The 20,380-nt window shown below is 47.4% G+C and overlaps 2 protein-coding genes across 3 annotated transcripts in view; both read left to right on the top strand.

Annotated features, from left to right (window-relative positions):
* The first annotated feature begins 3,947 nt into the window (after positions 1–3,947).
* The window catches only part of MGAT4A (alpha-1,3-mannosyl-glycoprotein 4-beta-N-acetylglucosaminyltransferase A), a 172,182-nt gene continuing 155,749 nt past the window's right edge, over positions 3,948–20,380 (top strand). For both annotated transcript variants that reach the window (XM_068268180.1, XM_068268182.1), the window contains exon 1: positions 3,948–4,167. The gene's annotated coding sequence lies outside the window, so the exon portion shown is untranslated. The remainder of the gene's footprint in view (positions 4,168–20,380) is intronic.
* LOC137544222 (uncharacterized) lies at positions 16,566–18,678 on the top strand. Its single transcript, XM_068265275.1, has 2 exons — positions 16,566–18,364; positions 18,600–18,678. Exon 1 carries the CDS (start codon positions 16,630–16,632, stop codon positions 18,361–18,363), a length of 1,734 nt encoding a protein of 577 aa, XP_068121376.1. The 5' UTR covers positions 16,566–16,629; the 3' UTR covers position 18,364; positions 18,600–18,678.

Here is a 20,380-nt window from a genome sequence, read left to right as displayed (position 1 = left end):
CCTTCAGGATTTTTTGGTAGACAGTAGAATTCATGGTTCCATCTATCACAGCAAGCCTTCCAGGTCCTGAAACAGCAAAACAACCCCAGACCATCACACTACCACCACCATATTTTACTGTTGGTATGATGTTCTTTTGCTGAAATGCTGTGTTACTTCTACGCCAGATGTAACGGGATACGCACCTTCCAAAAAGTTCAACTTTTGTCTCGTCGGTCCACAAGGTATTTTCCCAAAAGTCTTGGCAATCATTGAGATGTTTTTTAGCAAAATTGAGACGAGCCTTAATGTTCTTTTTGCTTAAAAGTGGTTTGCTCCTTGGATATCTGCCATGCAGGCCGTTTTTGCCCAGTCTCTTTCCTATGGTGGAGTTGTGAACACTGACCTTAATTGAGGCAAGTGAGGCCTGCAGTTCTTTAGATGTTGTCCTGGGGTCTTTTGTGGCCTCTCGGATGAGTTTTCTCTGCGCTCTTGGGGTAATTTTGGTCGGCCGGCCACTCCTGGGAAGGTTCATCACTGTTCCATGTTTTGCCATTTGTGGATAATGGCTCTCACTGTAGTTCGCTGGAGTCCCAAAGCTTTAGAAATGGCTTTATAACCTTTACCAGACTGATAGATCTCAATTAATTTTGTTTTCATTTGTTCCTGATTTTCTTTGGATCTTGGCATGATGTCTAGCTTTTGAGGTGCTTTTGGTCTACTTCTCTGTGTCAGATAGCTCCTATTTAAGTGATTTCTTGATTGAAACAGGTGTGGCAGTAATCAGGTCTGGGGGTGACTACAGAAATTGAACTCAGGTGTGATATACCACAGTTAAGTTATTTTTTAACAAGGGGGGGCAATCACTTTTTCACACAGGGCCATATAGATTTGGAGTTTTTTTTTCTCACTAAATAATAAAAACCATCATTTAAAACTGCATTTTGTGTTCAATTATGTTATCTTTGACTAATAGTTAACGGTTTTTGATGAGCAGAAACATTTAAGTGTGACAAACATGCAAAAGAATAAGAAATCAGGAAGGGGGCAAATCGTTTTTCACATCACTGTAAGTCCAGGCATTTTTTAACAGCTCTCAGAAAGTGCTGATGGCTAAAAAGTGCCACAGTGACGCAAGAGAAGTGCGCCGGCATCCGCCGAAGAGATATGTAGAGAGCACACTTGTCTCGTACAGATTGCCGCAACTGGCTGAAGTTACGGGACCCGGTACCGGAGCTGGAGAAGGCTGAGGAAGGAGGCATTGGAGCGATCTATGCAGATTTATTTGCGATTTTTAATCGGTACTGCATGCTGCATTAATCTGAACTTTTTCTTTTTGTTGTGATAGGATCCAGGGAAAATTGGAAATCGCAAATCGGATTTAGAGTGTGCAGGGGGCCTGAGCACACTACATGTGATTACGGTGCGATTTTACATGCGATTCTGATTTGCGATTTTTAATTGGTAATTCATGCTTCATTTCTTTCTGCGTTTTTCTTATTCGCAAATTGGAAACGCAAATCAGATTTGTATTGTGCAGACAGCCTAAAGGATATCTGTAACTTTAACAAAATAAAAATCAGATACTTCCCTCGGGAGGAGGAAAGCTTCTGGATCTTGGCTTGCCCCATCTTCCTCAGCCAGTCCAATCCAGCGACAGCAGCCCTGAGCGGACATATCAGTCAAAACAATATCAGTGGCACACATGTGCAGTAAAGCTAACCTAATTGAGCGTTGCTTTTTCCGACAGAGCCCAAGCAAAAAGCTGATAGTGAACATTGGCGACAAGTGGACTTATTGGGGTCCCGCCGCTGACTCACCTCTGCTGAGGACAGAAGCCTCTTTAGGATCTAGAGGCTTCCCCTCCTAAGGAAAGTAGCCCCAAGGGCATTTTTCCCCTTCAGGTACACTCTAAGATACCTGGCAAATTTGGCGAAGATAGCCTTTAGGACCTAAGGCCTAGTTTACACTGAAAAAACGCTCTAAAAAACGATCCGTTCACGGACGGTAACGGTTCCAATGTTAACCTATGGATCAGTTTGCATTGGTTCGTTCTAATAGATCCATTGTGCACGATCCGGTGAACTGACCGCAAGTTTGATAATGCAGCAAATTTTTCCGGATCGCTGTGCCCTGCGGAATGGAAATGGATGCTGAAGCACTGCATTGGGGATAATGAGAAACAGATGCTTTTAATCACACTGGCTAAAAAACAGACCGTTCTAGCCAGCAAAAATCTAGTTTTGTGATGGGGTTTGGGAGGATCGGTTCACATGTTTTAAAAACGTATCTGCGGCTCTGTTTTTGGGATCAAAACCGGAGCCACGGATACAAATGTTAAAAATAGGGGCCGTCTTCACCCACTTCAAAAACGGATCCATGGGCGATCCAGGGGATCTGCTTTGAAAAACTGAAGGGAGGGTCCGGATTTGCAGGGGTTTCATGGACTCTGAATACACGCAGGGGTAGTGAAAAACAATGCAAAAACGGATCTCCCTCTACACAGACAACTTTGGACACCGAAACTGATCTGTTTCCAGCGTCCCAGCCCTGTCTGTGGGTGGGGTGGGGGCCGTTGGCTGGAAGGGGTAGCAGGCAGGAGGGGGGCAGCGGGCACAGCGGTGGGTTCACCTGGTTCCCCTTCCCCAGCTAGTTTCTTTTAAAATCAATCCAGCAGCAAGCGAGGAACTCACTTCCTTGCGTTCCACCGCTCGCCGCCTCACTTCCTGCAATGTCGCCCTCTGTACTTCAATGACGTGGTGAGCAGTGGAACAAGGAAGTGAGTGAGACACTGGATTGATTTTAAAAGAAACTAGCTGGAGGGGGACACCCAGGTGAGGGAGGGGGGGTCCAACCCACCTCCCCGCCACTGTGCCCGCTGCCCCCCTTCCTGTCTGCTACCCCCTTCACACCCATAGACAGGGTTAGGCATCCGTCTGGGGAAATGCAAACATATCTGAAACGTATGCTGCAAAAAGGCAGCACGGATCCGTTTGCGTTGCGGTTTTAGAAAACTGGAGCCAGAACCACGGATTGCGTTCTGCAACCGTGCCTAGTGTGGACGAAACCGGATATGGAGAAACAGAACTGAATCGATGGACCTGAAACAGATCCATCCGAACGAAATCTGTCTCTCTGAAAGTGCCAATGTGAGCCAGCCCTTACAATTTAACTGCGGAAGACAACTTTTATAGACTTTAATGTAAAATGTCGGAATTCAGCGGAATTTTGTTCGGAATTACGAGGCAGAGTTCCATCAGATTTTAAAATGTGGCAAATGAAGAACTCTGCAGTGAAATCTGGAGCAACCAATCACAATTTATGTTTTAAAAGCAGTGGCGTAGCTAAGGAGTTGTGGGCCCCGATGCAAGTTTTACAATGGGGCCCCCCAAGCACTCTATACATAACAATTGATGCGGCCCACCAAAACCTGCCAAAGGCAACTACAGTGTCAGAGATGCAAGCAGGGGATGGGAAACAGATTGTTAATGAATACCACTATTCAAAGTATCTATAGAAGTGAGTATTATGAGCACAGGACCAATAGAGGGCAAATACTGTAGTTGAGGGAGGGCCCTGCGGGGCCCCTCTGGCCCAAGGGCCCCGATGCGTCCCCTATTGCTACGCCCCTGTTTAAAAGTTATTTTGCACCAGCTTTGCAAATCAAGCCATGCCAGTCGCAGGGTCTCTGCCGACATGGCGTAACGAGGGGATACAGCAGCAGCTTTTAGAACATGTGATATGGAGAGACTTGGAGAGGTTTTGCAGCAGCCAGCTTCTCTCCGCAGCCATGTTCTTCCCCCGGCGCTACAAGCAGCAATCCCCTGCCTGGCCTGCCCGGGCATCCCAGCTGCCCGCTGTGCCAGAGAGGCGGGAGCTCCCTGGCTCCTCACACGACCGAGCCCGCCCCTCCCCCTCTGCCTGTCATTGGGCTGTACTGTATTGGGCGGAGAGAGGGCGGCGCCAGGGATTTCGGTGTAGGTGTAGACGGGGGTGGCAGCGAGGAGCAGCTCTGGGGTGACAGCCTGTATTATACACAAGTGGCAGGGGACAGCATGGGACGTAGCAGGACATGGGGACTCCGGCACGCAGCATAAAGCAGCAGTATCGCGGCCGCTGTCACGCCATAACCCCAGAGGAAGCTGCGTGCCCGGCTCAGTGACCTCCAGGACGCGCGGCCGCTACACGGTGAGATGTGCGGCGGGGATGGATGGGGGAGTCGGGATGATGGGCTGCACAAAGAGGGCAGAAGCTGGGCTAGATGCCTCTGAATAATGTCGGGCTGTGATTTCCGCTATGCACCTTGCATCTCACACATCCAGGGATGATCAGTGGCGCTCTGCGCCTGCCCTAGAGTGGCAGGGAGAGGGTTAAATAGTGTGGATGGAGTACTCTCATTGTAACCTCTGCTGTCACTGCTTAAATTATTCTCTGCATATACCTATTGTTGTATTCTCCATATATACACCCTCTGCTGTCACTGCAGAGATTGTACTCTCTATATTCCCTCTGCTGTCACTGCTGAGATTGTACTCTCAATATTCCCTCTGCTGTAATCTCCATACAACCTCTGTTTTACTTTTCAAATACTTTCTGCTATTACTGCTGAAATTGTACTCTGCAATACCTCTGTTGTACTCTCCATATACCCTCTCCTGTGACTGGTGAGATTGCACTCTTTATATACCCACTGCTGTAATCTCCATACACCCTCTGCTGTCACTGCTGAGATTGTACTTTGCAACTTTGCATATACCTCTGTTGAGATATTACTTTCTGCTATACTTTACATATACCCTCTGCTGTCACTGTTGAGACTGTACTCTCCATACACCACCTGCTGTCACTGCTGAGACAGTACTCTCCATACACCACCTGCTGTCACTGCTGAGACTGTACTCTCCATACACCACCTGCTGTCACTGCTGAGACTGTACTCTCCATACACCACCTGCTGTCACTGCTGAGACTGTACTCTCCATACACCACCTGCTGTCACTGCTGAGACTGTACTCTCCATACACCACCTGCTGTCACTGCTGAGACTGTACTCTCCATACACCACCTGCTGTCACTGCTGAGACTGTACTCTCCATACACCACCTGCTGTCACTGCTGAGACTGTACTCTCCATACACCACCTGCTGTCACTGCTGAGACTGTACTCTCCATACACCACCTGCTGTCACTGCTGAGACTGTACTCTCCATACACCACCTGCTGTCACTGCTGAGACTGTACTCTCCATACACCACCTGCTGTCACTGCTGAGACTGTACTCTCCATACACCACCTGCTGTCACTGCTGAGACTGTACTCTCCATACACCACCTGCTGTCACTGCTGAGACTGTACTCTCCATACACCACCTGCTGTCACTGCTGAGACTGTACTCTCCATACACCACCTGCTGTCACTGCTGAGACTGTACTCTCCATACACCACCTGCTGTCACTGCTGAGACTGTACTCTCCATACACCCTCTGCTGTCACTGCTGAGACTGTACTCTCCATACACCACCTGCTGTCACCGCTGAGACTGTACTCTCCATACACCACCTGCTGTCACCGCTGAGACTGTACTCTCCATACACCACCTGCTGTCACCGCTGAGACTGTACTCTCCATACACCCTCTGCTGTCACCGCTGAGACTGTACTCTCCATACACCCTCTGCTGTCACCACTGAGCCTGTACTCTCCATACACCCTCTGCTGTCACCGCTGAGCCTGTACTCTCCATACACCCTCTGCTGTCACCGCTGAGACTGTACTCTCCATACACCCTCTGCTGTCACCGCTGAGACTGTACTCTCCATACACCCTCTGCTGTCACCGCTGAGACTGTACTCTCCATACACCCTCTGCTGTCACCGCTGAGACTACTCTCCATACACCCTCTGCTGTCACTGCTGAGACTGTACTCTCCATACACCCTCTGCTGTCACTGCTGAGACTGTACTCTCCATACACCCTCTGCTGTCACTGCTGAGACTGTACTCTCCATACACCACCTGCTGTCACCGCTGAGACTGTACTCTCCATACACCCTCTGCTGTCACCGCTGAGACTGTACTCTCCATACACCCTCTGCTGTCACCGCTGAGACTGTACTCTCCATACACCCTCTGCTGTCACCGCTGAGACTGTACTCTCCATACACCCTCTGCTGTCACCGCTGAGACTGTACTCTCCATACACCCTCTGCTGTCACCGCTGAGACTGTACTCTCCATACACCCTCTGCTGTCACCGCTGAGACTGTACTCTCCATACACCCTCTGCTGTCACCGCTGAGACTGTACTCTCCATACACCCTCTGCTGTCACCGCTGAGACTGTACTCTCCATACACCCTCTGCTGTCACCGCTGAGACTGTACTCTCCATACACCCTCTGCTGTCACTGCTGAGACTACTCTCCATACACCCTCTGCTGTCACTGCTGAGACTGTACTCTCCATACACCCTCTGCTGTCACTGCTGAGACGGTACTCTCCATACACCCTCTGCTGTCACTGCTGAGACGGTACTCTCCATACACCCTCTGCTGTCACTGCTGAGACGGTACTCTCCATACACCCTCTGCTGTCACTGCTGAGACGGTACTCTCCATACACCCTCTGCTGTCACTGCTGAGACGGTACTCTCCATACACCCTCTGCTGTCACTGCTGAGACGGTACTCTCCATACACCCTCTGCTGTCACTGCTGAGACGGTACTCTCCATACACCCTCTGCTGTCACTGCTGAGACGGTACTCTCCATACACCCTCTGCTGTCACTGCTGAGACGTTACTCTCCATACACCCTCTGCTGTCACTGCTGAGACTGTACTTTCCATACACCACCTGCTGTCACTGCTGAGACTGTACTCTCCATACACCACCTGCTGTCACTGCTAAGACTGTACTCTCCATACACCACCTGCTGTCACTGCTTAGACTGTACTCTCCATACACCACCTGCTGTCACTGCTGAGACTGTACTCTCCATACACCACCTGCTGTCACTGCTGAGACTGTACTCTCCATACACCACCTGCTGTCACTGCTGAGACTGTACTCTCCATACACCACCTGCTGTCACTGCTGAGACTGTACTCTCCATACACCACCTGCTGTCACTGCTGAGACTGTACTCTCCATACACCACCTGCTGTCACTGCTGAGACTGTACTCTCCATACACCAACTGCTGTCACTGCTGAGACTGTACTCTCCATACACCACCTGCTGTCACTGCTGAGACTGTACTCTCCATACACCACCTGCTGTCACTGCTGAGACTGTACTCTCTAGTCCCTCTGCTATAATTTCCCTGCTATTCTTTTCATATACCGTACTTTGTGCTATTACTGCTGAGATTGTACTCTGCAAATACCTATGTTGTACTCTCCATATACTGTACCCTCTCCTGTGACTGGTGAGATTGCGCTCTTTATAGACCTTCTGCTGTTATCTCCATACACCCTCTGCTGTCACTGCTGAGATTGTACTTTTACAATCCCCGCAGTGACAGCATAGGGTATATGGAAAGTACAATCTTACTTTCCATATACCCTATGCTGTCACTGCTCAGATTGTACTTTGCATATACCTCTGTTGTACTCCCCATACACCCTCTGCTGTCACTGCTGAGATTGTACTTTGCAACTTTGCATATACCTCTGTTGGGATAGTACTTTCTGCTATACTTTACATACACCCTCTGCTGTCACTGCCGAGACTACTCTCCACTGCTGAGATTGTACTCTCTCAGCAGTCACTGCTGAGACTGTACTCTCCATACACCCTCTGCTGTAACTGTACTCTCCATACACCCTCTGCTGTCACTTTTGAGACTGTACTCTCCATACACCCTCTGCTGTCACTTTTGAGACTGTACTCTCCATACACCCTCTGCTGTCACTGCTGAGGCTGTACTCTCCATACACCCTTTGCTGAGACTGTACTCTCCATACATCACCTGCTGTCACTGCTGAGACTGTACTCTCCATACACCACCTGCTGTCACTGCTGAGACTGTACTCTCTATTCCCTCTGCTATAATCTCCCTACACCCTCTGCTATACTTTTCATATATCGTACTTTCTGCTATTACTGCTGAGATTGTACTCTGCAAATACTTATGATGTTCTCTCCATATACTGTACCATCTCCTGTGACTGGTGAGATTGTGCTCTTTATAGACCTTCTGCTGTTATCTCCATACACCCTCTGCTGTCACTGCTGAGACTGTACTCTCCATACACCCTCTGCTGTCACTGCTGAAACTGTACTCTCCATACCCCCTTTGCTGAGACTGTACTCTCCATACACCACCTGCTGTCACTGCTGAGACTGTACTCTCCATACACCACCTGCTGTCACTGCTGAGACTGTACTCTCCATACACCGCCTGCTGTCACTGCTGAGACTGTACTCTCCATACACCCTCTGCTGTCACTGCTGAGACTGTACTCTCTATACACCACCTGCCGTCACTGCTGAGACTGTACTCTCTATTTCCTCTGCTATAATCTCCCTACACCCTCTGCTATACTTTTCATATACCGTACTTTCTGCTATTACTGCTGAGATTGTACTCTGCAAATACCTATGTTGTACTCTCCATATACTGTACCCTCTCCTGTGACTGGTGAGATTGTGCTCCTTATAGACCTTCTGCTGTTATCTCCATACACCCTCTGCTGTCACTGCTAAGATTGTACTTTTACTCCGCAGTGACAGCAAAGGGTATATGGAAAGTACAATCTTACTTTCCATATACCCTATGCTGTCACTGCTCAGGTTGTACTTTGCATATACCTCTGTTGTACTCTCCATACGCCCTCTCCTGTCACTGCTGAGATAGTACTTTATATGCACCATCTGCTGTAACTGCTGAGATTGTACTCTCCATGCACCATCTGCTGTAACTGCTGACATTGTACTCTCCATGCGCCCTCTGCTGTCACTGCTGACATTGTACTCTCCATGCGCCCTCTGCTGTCACTGCTGAGACTGTACTCTCCATGCGCCCTCTGCTGTCACTGCTGAGACTGTACTCTCCATGCGCCCTCTGCTGTTACTGCTGAGACTGTACTCTCCATGCGCCCTCTGCTGTCACTGCTGAGACTGTACTCTCCATGCGCCCTCTGCTGTCACTGCTGAGACTGTACTCTCCATGCGCCCTCTGCTGTCACTGCTGAGACTGTACTCTCCATGCACCCTCTGCTGTCACTGCTGAGATTGTACTCTCCATGCACCCTCTGCTGTCACTGCTGATATTGTACTCTCCATGCACCCTCTGCTGTCACTGCTGAGACTGTACTCTCTATGCACCCTCTGCTGTCACTGCTGAGATTGTACTCTCCATGCACCCTCTGCTGTCACGGCTGAGATTGTACTCTCCATGCACCCTCTGCTGTCACTGCTGAGACTGTACTCTCCATGCACCCTCTGCTGTCACTGCTGAGATTTGTACTCTCCATGCACCCTCTGCTGTCACTGCTGAGATTGTACTCTCCATGCACCCTCTGTATCACTGCTGAGATTGTACTCTCCATGCACCCTCTGCTGTCACTGCTGAGATTGTACTCTCCATGCACCCTCTGCTGTCACTGCTGATATTGTACTCTCCATGCACCCTCTGCTGTCACTGCTGATATTGTACTCTCCATGCACCCTCTGCTGTCACTGCTGATATTGTACTCTCCATGCACCCTCTGCTGTCACTGCTGAGACTGTACTCTCCATGCGCCCTCTGCTGTCACTGCTGAGACTGTACTCTCCATGCGCCCTCTGCTGTTACTGCTGAGACTGTACTCTCCATGCGCCCTCTGCTGTTACTGCTGAGACTGTACTCTCCATGCGCCCTCTGCTGTCACTGCTGAGACTGTACTCTCCATGCGCCCTCTGCTGTCACTGCTGAGACTGTACTCTCCATGCGCCCTCTGCTGTCACTGCTGAGACTGTACTCTCCATGCACCCTCTGCTGTCACTGCTGAGACTGTACTCTCCATGCACCCTCTGCTGTCACTGCTGAGATTGTACTCTCCATGCACCCTCTGCTGTCACTGCTGAGACTGTACTCTCCATACACCCTCTGCTGTCACTGCTGAGACTGTACTCTCCATACACCCTCTGCTGTCACTGCTGAGATTGTACTCTCCATGCACCCTCTGCTGTCACTGCTGAGCATGTACTCTCCATGCACCCTCTGCTGTCACTGCTGAGATTGTACTCTTTGCTATACTTCCCATATACCCTTTGCTGTCACTGCTGAGATTGTACTCTCCATACACCCTCTGCCGTACATTTCATTTAACCTTTACTGTCATTGCTGAGACTGTACTTTCCATATACCCTGTGCTGTCACTGCTGAGATTATACTCTCTATGTACTCTCTGCGGTCACTGCTAAGATTATACCCTCTATGTACTCTCTGCGGTCACTGCTAAGATTATACTCTCCATGTACTCTTTGCTGTTACTGCTGAGACTGTGTCCTACAACAGACCTATGCTGAGCATACAGCCTCAGTTAGGAATTCTCCTCTTGGGTCTACACTGCTGTAGCTGTTTATACTGGCTGCTCTCGCTTATCAGCGCCTAGCTTGCTCTGTGTGAATAATAATACACTAATATCATAAACCTTAACCCTCATTGTAAACGTGCCTTTAAAAGAGCTTCCTTGCATTTGGGGTTTACTCGTAGATGTGTGATATAATTGGTTACAGTTTTGTCTTTGTGAACACATAAAAAGGCACTGTTCATTTCTATGGTGACAACATTTACGCTATTTATTCGACATGCCCGCTTCCAAATATATACAGCGTATTCTGACGGACCTTAACTGCTTTCATACGTTACCTCGTCGTGCATTGATTTATACCAAATCATCTTGATGACAGAGATACATTTACAGTAGCTTACTGATTGGAGAAGTGAGTGAAAATACATGGAAAGTGATGTGAGCTGTGCTACTTTATTGTAATAGAAAGTTATAGGCATAGGCTGAAAATTGGATCCAATTTGCTTTTTATCTTCCATGGGCAGAACTGGAACTTTGCATGTTGCTATCTATCAGATCTATAAACTTGATTACCTGAGTACCCCCCCTTCTCCCATGCAGTGTTCATTTTTTTTTTTTTATGCTTGCAATAGAGCCTCATTCAGTTCACCTGAATGAGATGGTAAGGTTACTGGGAGTTGCATTTTGTTACCTGAAAAAATAAAATTTATTTGCAACAGAAGGAAAAAGTCGGATTGAACATTATGCACGCGGAACGCTGCATACAGTGCATAGAAAGTATGATTCACTAACTGTTAACATGCACGTTATGCTCTCCTGCACTGCAGCACTGCATTATGCCAACAGGTCCACCACTGATGTGAATGTACCATTACAATGCAATTGCATTGCATTAGTAATGCAATTTATATTGTCCGACACAACGCACCATTGTGAAAATAGCCTGATGCAAACGCATTACATAAGTGGAAGCAACAATGTGGGCTTTCTATGAGAGTGTATGTCATGACAATTTTAGTCATTCATTTCAACACGTCCTTCAGATTGTGTGCAGTGGCAACAGGACCCAATCCTTCTAAAAATAATTGGGGCCCTTTCAGGCCAAAGCTATACATGTTAATGCTCACTGAAGAACAGCAAAAATGTACAAAGACTCAGTGGGTTTAATTCACAAAGCCCCTTGATTGTAAGGAGAGCTAATGCATGAGCTAAACAAATAAGGGACCTTATGCGTGAAAGGCAATATTACCGTTCCGGCAGCAAGTACTGTGAGTTATGCTATTAGCGCAACCCGCGGTACTCGAGTAGTGCAACCGTTGCTAAGGTAACACGGATTACTGACCTACAATGATTGCGCTACTTAACTACCGCCAGTTGTGCTAATAGCGTAACTCGCAGTACTTGCTGTCTGCTGGAAGTAATGGTAATATTGCTGCACAGTAGTATTACCACAATTTTGTGCATCAGGCCCAAGGAAAGAATTCATGAGATAAACAAAGAGTTACCAGTAAGTCATTTAAGGAGAGATACATTGTGAGTTAATACGTTTCTGAATCGGACGTGGCACTTGCGCTGTTACAAAGCCGCAACCAATGCTAAGCATGGCTATAAAGATGCGGTCTGCAGAAAACTGCAGCTGGCACTACTGTTTTTGAGCCGCACACAATTCTGATGCAGCCTATAGGAAGTAGGCCATTTATGTAGAGCAAAAACAAGCTGCCTAGTTGATTTTTATTTAACATGTCTTGAGCCTGGTACACACCATGCAATTTTCACTTCAGATCCTATTCAAGCGAATGATCAGATAGATGTTCAGATCTGACATTGTTCTGCTATAGATGAAAGCTAGCCAACACACGTATGTGTTTGTTTCAAATTCCGATCATATTTCTGACAATTTTTGGATTGGATATCGATAAAAAATGAATTGAAAAGACATTCTCAAGGAACAATAGCCAGTATTTTGAGCAATATTTTCTTTTTTTTTTTTTTTTTTAATCAATAGTTTTTATTGAATTTTTTGAAGAAAAGACATTAACATATCGTAGCGGTTACAATGCAGGGATCGTATATATATATGTAGTAACAAGTAACAAGAGGTGACAAACAGTAATACTACATCAGAACGAAAAAAGTTTAACGGTTAACCAATATTTCCACGGTGTACCATTGTCAGTGCCTTAGTTACAGTTTATTGATTGTCCACTTAAAGATACTGTAGAGGTAAGTGGTAAAGGAGTCTAAATAGCTGGTACGTTGGACCCTGTAATAGGGAGAGAGGTTTTTGGTGAGAGAATATTCTATATGGGACAGGCTATTCAACGCCTGTGGACTATACATAATCGTTCAGAAATACACACATTTCTTGACTGAACAATTATGCATTGATTTGTTCAAATATCAGAAGGTTGTCATCAGGGGGGTGTGAACTTGGGGGGGGGGGGGGGGAAAGAACAGAGCAGGAAGAGGGGCTATCATGTGTGCTTGAAGACATTTGTACACATTTTTAAGTTATGTTTGGCCTTGATACTCTTGAGCCATCACAAGAGGATCCTTGGTATTTGATGTCACACAAAGTGCACTAGGCCGTTCGCATCTATATTGTACTGTAATTGTCGTCTGGGTCATTAGTGACTGTAGAACCTTAGATTGTTGTGCTAAGGGGCCAGATTACTTCCACGTTATAGGGGATTTCCTCCCTACGTCCTCCAGGACGGCCCTCCTGAGACTGTGGAAGTCTCCCCTCCCAAATCGGAAACACCTGACAAGAATTAAAATCAATTAGTATAAGTTCCACCCCCTCACACACTCATACAGTTTTTTGTTTGTTTCCCAGACTTTCCACGGAAGCACCTATGGAGTTGTTCCTGGTGGTAGGGGAGCCTGATGGCACCTACTTCAATTGACCAGGCTTATGAAAGTGTTTTCTGGAAGGGGAGCGGTTTTGGGTCTGTGCTGGGCGCGACCTGACGAGGTGGAGTGAGGGGCAGCTGTACCTGGATCCACTGGTGGGGTGGTAGAATCCGGAGGGGTTTTTGCCATTTTCCCGCCGCTCTTTGCCTTCCTGAATCGGCTGGGTGGACGCTCTTACGCATTTCTGATGCGAGTGGAGGCGGAAATGACGCGTATCGCGTCAGGCGGAAGTTTGGCCGCGTGACTTAAAGAGGGCGTTCTTCACTAGCGTCTGTCGGCATTTCACTTCCGTCTGCTCGGAGGTCTGACACGCGGAAACCCTCTGCAGCTTCAAGGGAGTCTCCGACATCAGCGCTATACTCGCAGGTCCACCCAGCGCACATACACACTGCACGGAGGCAGTGTATCTCTGCAGGGGCCATGCAGCAGCCATCAGAGCCCGCTCCAGAGACACAGCAAACGCCTTCGGCTGTCACTGGGGAGGCAGCACAGCAGCCGGTAAGGTGTCAGCTATGATGATTTATGGGTATTTTTTCATGTATGCCATACTCAGTAGCTAAGGATCCCTGGTGGGTTGTTCCTGTTTGTTATATTTTTCAGAAACCACAGAAGTATCCGGGCAAGTCCAATAAGTGTACTAAATGTGGTGCAAGGCTACCTGAGGGGACGTCTAAGACTTTATGTATAGAATGTTACAATAAGTCAAAGTCTCATGCACCTAGGCCCGAGAGCACGACTATTGCCTTATTAGATTTAATGAAATCTATGAAACAGGAGCTAGCAACTACCTTTTCAGCGTTTAGAGCAGCTCTGCCTCCTTGTCCACTACAGGTGGTTCCCTTACCGCATTCATCACCAGCCTTACCGGGTACCACGGCTCAGCCCGTAGTGATTACCTCTCAGGCTCAGGTTCCGCAGACAGGGTCCTCTTCCATAGGCCAGCCTGCACCTCCTCCGGTATTACCGGATATCCCCCAGGGTGAGTGGGGGGCTTCTCATGTAGGGGAGAATTCCTCTCCGTTATCCCCACAGGATGTGTCTGAGGAGTCTGATGAAGGTGAATTACCGGAGTCAGACGCGTCGGAGGATCAGGGGGAGGCGAGGGTACCGAGATACCTTTTCAATGCGGAGGATACTTCAGAACTGCTTAAAGCAGTTTATGATTCTGAGCAGATTGAAGAGCCTAGATCGGCTTCTACTCCTCAGGATGATATTTATAGAGGATTGGAGGATCGGGGAGGCCGGGTGTTCCCTGTACACAGGGCTATTAAAAGTGTTATTGCCGCCCAGTGGAAGGATCCGGAGGGGAGGCTGTTTATTCCCAGATCGTTCAAAACGCCGATTTCCTTTCAATGTAGAGGAGCATGATGCATTGTTTAAATGCCCTAGATTGGATGCCCCTCTCTCTCAGTGCTCTAAGGATACAGATCTATCCTTTGAGGATATGGGGGCCTTAAAGGATCCTATGGATAGGAAGGCCGAGGCCCTTCTTAAAAGAGCCTGGGATTCAACATCGTTCTCCTTTAAACCAGCCATTTCTTCAGTGTGTGTAGCTCGCAATCTGGATAAATGGATTCGGGGGCTTCAGAGCCGTCTGGAGGAGGGTACCCCTCATGCAAGAATCTTAGAAAGCTTACCTGTAATTATCAAATCTATTGCTTTCTTGGCAGACGCGGCTACTGAGTCTCTCAGGGCCGCTGCTAAGACGGCGGCTCTGATCAATTCGGCTAGGCGAGCTGTTTGGCTAAATACATGGGAGGGCGATGTGACTTCCAAACAGAAGCTTTGTGGGATGTCTTTCCAGGGCGACCTTTTGTTTGGAAAGGATTTAGATTCAGTATTGGAGAGATCGTCCAATAGATCCAGGAAATTTCCGGAAAAGGAAAAGAAAGGGAAGCAGCCCTTTCAGAACAAAAAGCCCTTTTTTAGGCAGGAGCAGCAGGGTAGAGGGCAGAAACAGAATAAAAGGTGGTCCTACAATGCAGGTAGAGGTAGGCCTTTCCTCTTCAATAGATCCCAGCCACCCTCTGCTGCTTCAAAGCCCTCTAAATGACGGGCAGATCCCGGTGGGAGGAAGACTGCGCCACTTTGCGCCAGCCTGGCGAGAAGTGACAAAGAACGAATTCATTCTGAACTTAATCCAACAGGGATACAGAATAGAGTTCAGTTCTCCTCCTCCCTCCCGGTTTACAATCACAACATCCCCCAGAGATCAGATCAGAGCGGGGGCATTGATGGACTCAATTTCGTCACTTCTCCAGAAGAATGTTATTTGTCGAGTTCCAGCCTCGGAACAGGGGAAAGGCTTTTATTCAAGAGTGTTTCTAATTCAGAAACACTCGGGAGGGTTTCGAATGATCTTGAATTTGAAACCTTTGAACCCTTACATTGTGGAGAAGAAGTTCAGGATGGAGAGCATTGCCTCCGTTCGCAACCTCATGTCTCCAGGGGCTTTTCTAGCATCAGTGGACCTGGAGGATGCTTACCTCCACATTCCAATCCACCCTCTTTTTCAGAAATATTTAAGATTCGCAGTTCAGTCAGGAGAGTCGATATGCCATTTCCAATATCAGGCTCTTCCGTTCGGAATTTCGTCAGCCCCGAGAATCTTTACGAAGGTTGTGGCGGAGGTAATGTCTTTCCTACATCTCCACAATGTAAGGGTTCTCCCTTATCTAGACGATTTTCTTTTTATGGCCGAAACTCGAGAAGCCTTGCAGGATGTGCTAGGTTTTTCTCTTCAACTTTTGAACAAGTTAGGTTGGATTGTGAGCTCGGAGAAGTCTCACTTAATCCCGGTTCAGGGTCTGATTTTTTTGGGTCTCAGGTGGGACACGACGGTCAGGCGTGTCTTCCTGCCAAACCAGAAGATAGAGAGATTAGTGTCAGAGGTGCAGAGGATCAGAGAGGATCCTCAGGTATCCCTGCGGAAGTTGGTATCATGCCTGGGATTGATGTCGTCAGCCATTCCGGCGGTAGAGTGGGCACAGTCCCATTCTCGGAGTCTCCAGAATTGGGTGTTGTCAACTTGGGACAGAGATCACCGTTCTCTGGACACAAGGGTGTTAGTACCGGACGAAGTGGTAGCAGCCCTCCGCTGGTGGTGTCAATGGTCCAACTTGAATCAGGGCCGCAAGTGGGCTCAGGAAGTTCCGTTGAAATTATACACGGACGCCAGTGCCTGGGGCTGGGGAGCCCATTGTCTGGGCCACCAGGTCCAGGGCACATGGGACCAACAGACCTCCCAGAGGTCGTCAAATTACAGAGAACTCAGGGCGATTCTGCTGGCCTTACAGGCACTACTACCGATAATCTCCAACTCAGAGGTTCTGGTATTCTCGGACAATTTCGTCTCAGTCTGTTATGTCAGGAAACAGGGAGGCACGAGAGTACCAGACCTCCAGCACCTGACATCTCTCATCATGTCATGGTCAGAGGCCAATCTGGAATCCCTGTCGGCAGTCCACATACAGGGGATTCACAACAGACGGGCAGATTCTCTAAGCAGACAGCTAATAGAGGAGTCGGAGTGGGAACTCAATCCAGAAACGTTTTTGGAGATTACAAAACACTGGGGGGTTCCAATTCTCGATTTGTTCGCAAATCCAGAGAACACAAAGGTGCAAGATTTCTGTACCCTGGATCCTTCTGCTTCAATGAGCAGATTGGATGCCCTATCAATACCTTGGCCAAAAGGGTTGCTTTACGCATTCCCTCCATTCAAATTAATACCAAGGGTCCTCAGGAAGATTCAATCGGAGGAGACAGAAGTGATACTAATAGCCCCTTGGTGGCCAAGGAGAGCTTGGTTCCCGCTACTGCAGTCCCTAGCGGTTCGGGGACCTTGGCATCTTCAATACAGAGCGGATCTGCTATTACAGGGCGGCAATCTCCATCCGAATCCAGGATTGTTCAATCTGACTGCTTGGATCCTGAGGAGCAGATGTTGACAGTTCAGGGGTTTTCTAAGGACGTGGTTAATACGTTATTAGCCTGTAGGAAACCAACTACCAGAAGGAAATACAATAAGGTTTGGTACACCTTTTCGGCCTGGAAGCAGAAGGATGCATCTAGGTCAGACGACATCACTTCTGTTCTAGAATTTTTGCAGCAGGGAGTTAAATTAGGTTTGACCGTCAGTACTCTTAGAGCTCAGGTTTCAGCTCTTTCTGTGTTTTTGTCTCGACGGCTATCTGCCGATATTTATGTTAAGAATTTTTTGAGATCGGTTGAACGGTCGCAACCGATTCCTCAGAAGCTTGTTCCCCCATGGGATCTTTCATTAGTATTAGATTTCCTAACTTCAGACAAATTTGAGCCTTTGGATTCAGTACCTTTGAAGTTCCTCACGCTTAAAGTCGTGTTCTTAGTGGCCATTACTTCGGCCCGCAGGATAGGAGACATACAGGCATTATCGATAAAAGACCCTTACATGATAATTCATTCCGATAAGATTGTCTTCAGGCTAGATCCCTCTTATTTACCCAAAGTGTCCACATCCTTTCATAGGACCCAGGATATTGTACTGCCTTCTTTCTTGGCCAGTCCTCAGAATGATAAGGAGAGGAGGTTGAGCACTCTAGACGTCAGAAGAGCGGTTCTGACTTATTTAGAGAGAACCAGAGAGTGGAGAGTTTCCACTAATCTTTTTGTAGCTTTTGGGGGTGTTAAGAGGGGGTCTCATGTATCCAAAATGACAGTGTCTAGGTGGATTAGACAGCTAATATCCCTTGCCTATTCAGAGGCGCAGTTACAGGTGCCTGACCACATTACAGCACACTCTACCAGATCCCTTTCAGCATCTTGGGCGGAGAGGTCGGGAGCTTCTCTAGAGCAGATATGTCGAGCCGCAACATGGTCCAGTCACTCGACCTTCATCAAGCATTACAGAGTGGAGCTCCTTTCTAGTCAGGACCAAGCCTTTGGGCGCAAGGTTCTTCAGGCCGTTATCCCACCCTAAGGTAAATTTCTCGCTAGATCTCAGGAGGGCCGTCCTGGAGGACGTAGGGAGGAAGTGCCGGCTGCTTACCTGGTAGCAGTGTTCCGGCGAGTCCTCCAGGACGGCCGTCTAGGTTCCCGGCCCTATTATATATTTTATTTAAGTATGATAGTGGTTCGTGGATTCTTTTCTCTACTAAAACTGTATGAGTGTGTGAGGGGGTGGAACTTATACTAATTGATTTTAATTCTTGTCAGGTGTTTCCGATTTGGGAGGGGAGACTTACACAGTCTCAGGAGGGCCGTCCTGGAGGACTCGCCGGAACACTGCTACCAGGTAAGCAGCCGGCACTTTCCTTCCAGGGCCTCTTGAGCAATATTTTCTAGCGTTAAGAAACAGATCAATTTTGAGGTTGGGATTGGTCGCTGGCAATCAGTACACGGTTTATTTTTCTCCTAGATCCAATCATTTTCTCAGTCGAAGGTAGGATCTAAAGTGACAATTGCATGGTGTGTACCAGGCCTAAAGTTTAGATTTTACACAGAACAGTGTAATTTCAGCTTAATCTATAAATTTGCATGCTGCATGAGTTTCCGTAACTGTATGTAGAGAAATTGCATTTTCTCCATCCTGTCCTCAGGTAACCAATAAATCAAAAATCAAATAAAAATAAATGATCATTGTAAACGATCTGTTAATGGATTCAACTGGAATAATTAAAAGCCAGCATTATGAAGTGTTTGACTTAAAATGGTGAATTTGAAGTATCTAGGTGAGCTTTCATTGATTCTTCGTGTCGGTAAGATTTGAGGAAATTTGTGGTAATCCATGAATTTGTGTCAGTTCTATTTATAGACTGCTTAGCTTATGGCTCCCGTAAAAGTTTGTTTTTCAGTCTCTTTTTGGAATCGCAGGTTGAAATGATTACAAAGTTGCTTTGACGCTGAGATGAATTAAGGCACATGTCAAAGTGCTCGGACATCTAGAACATGTTAATCACTTAGAACTTGTTTGAGAAACAAATGTCTATACAGGTAGTCCCTGGTTAATGAATGAGATAAGAACTGTAGGTTCGTTCTTAAAGAGAATCTGTACTCTAATATTCTTACAATAAAAAGCATACCATTCTATTCATTATTTTCTCCTGTGCCCCTCTGTGCTGTTTCTGCCACTCTCTGCTGCAATCCTGGCTTGTAATTAACAGTTTTAGGCAGTGTTTACAAACAAACTAACCAGCTTCTAATAGGCTCAGCTAAGCATAATGTATGAGTCATTCAGAGTATGCAGAGGGCCTGCAGAGGGTGTGTATCGCTTCTACCAATCACAAGCAGCCCTGCACATTCCACACAATCAAGCTTTAGCCCGACAAACAGGACAGAGGAAAGATACATTGATTTATTACAGAGACAGTGCAGTTAGGAAAGACTGCAGTAAGCCAGAGCAGAGTAGAACAGGCATAGGAATTTATAGGATAGAAGAACTAAGGCTGAAAAATTTGTTACAGAGTCTCTTTAACCTGAATCTATTCTTAAAGGGGCACTACAGCGAAAAACTGTAACATTTAAAATATGTGCAAACATATACAAATAAGAAGTATGTTTCTTCCAGAGTAAAATGAGCCATAAATTACTTTTCTCCTATAATGCTGTCACTTACAGTAGGCAGTAGAAATCTGACAGAAGTGACAGGTTTTGGACTAGTCCATCTCTTCGTAGGAGCGCACGGCGCAGGCACAGACCATACTGGGCCTGCGCAGTACACTCCTGGTGCCATCAGTGGGAGTGAGGACACGGCAATGCAGGCGCAGTGGTTTTCAGACTTTAAAGTCTGAAATTCCAGAAGTGAACCGGAGGCGGGGCCAGAGCATCGGTGAGTGGCTGCACGGGCACAGGATGTCTGTGGGGGACCATTAGAAGCCTCGGGTAACTTCAACTCATTTTCCCCTGACCCCCCCCTACAGTGTCCCTTTAAGTTAGAACACTGTACTATCTCTGTCCCCTGTAACTCCTCTGTGCCTCCAGTGTCACCCTCTGTATCC

This window comes from Hyperolius riggenbachi, chromosome 2 (genome assembly GCF_040937935.1).
Source record: "Hyperolius riggenbachi isolate aHypRig1 chromosome 2, aHypRig1.pri, whole genome shotgun sequence".
Lineage (NCBI taxonomy): Eukaryota > Metazoa > Chordata > Amphibia > Anura > Hyperoliidae > Hyperolius > Hyperolius riggenbachi.
Note: the sequence above shows the minus strand (reverse complement) of the source record. Positions and strands in the feature narration are given on the sequence as shown.

What these genes read in the sequence shown, in the direction of transcription:
- LOC137544222 (XM_068265275.1), top strand. Translation starts at nt 16,630, where the DNA reads ATGGGACCAACAGACCTCCCAGAGGTCGTCAAATTACAGAGAACTCAG.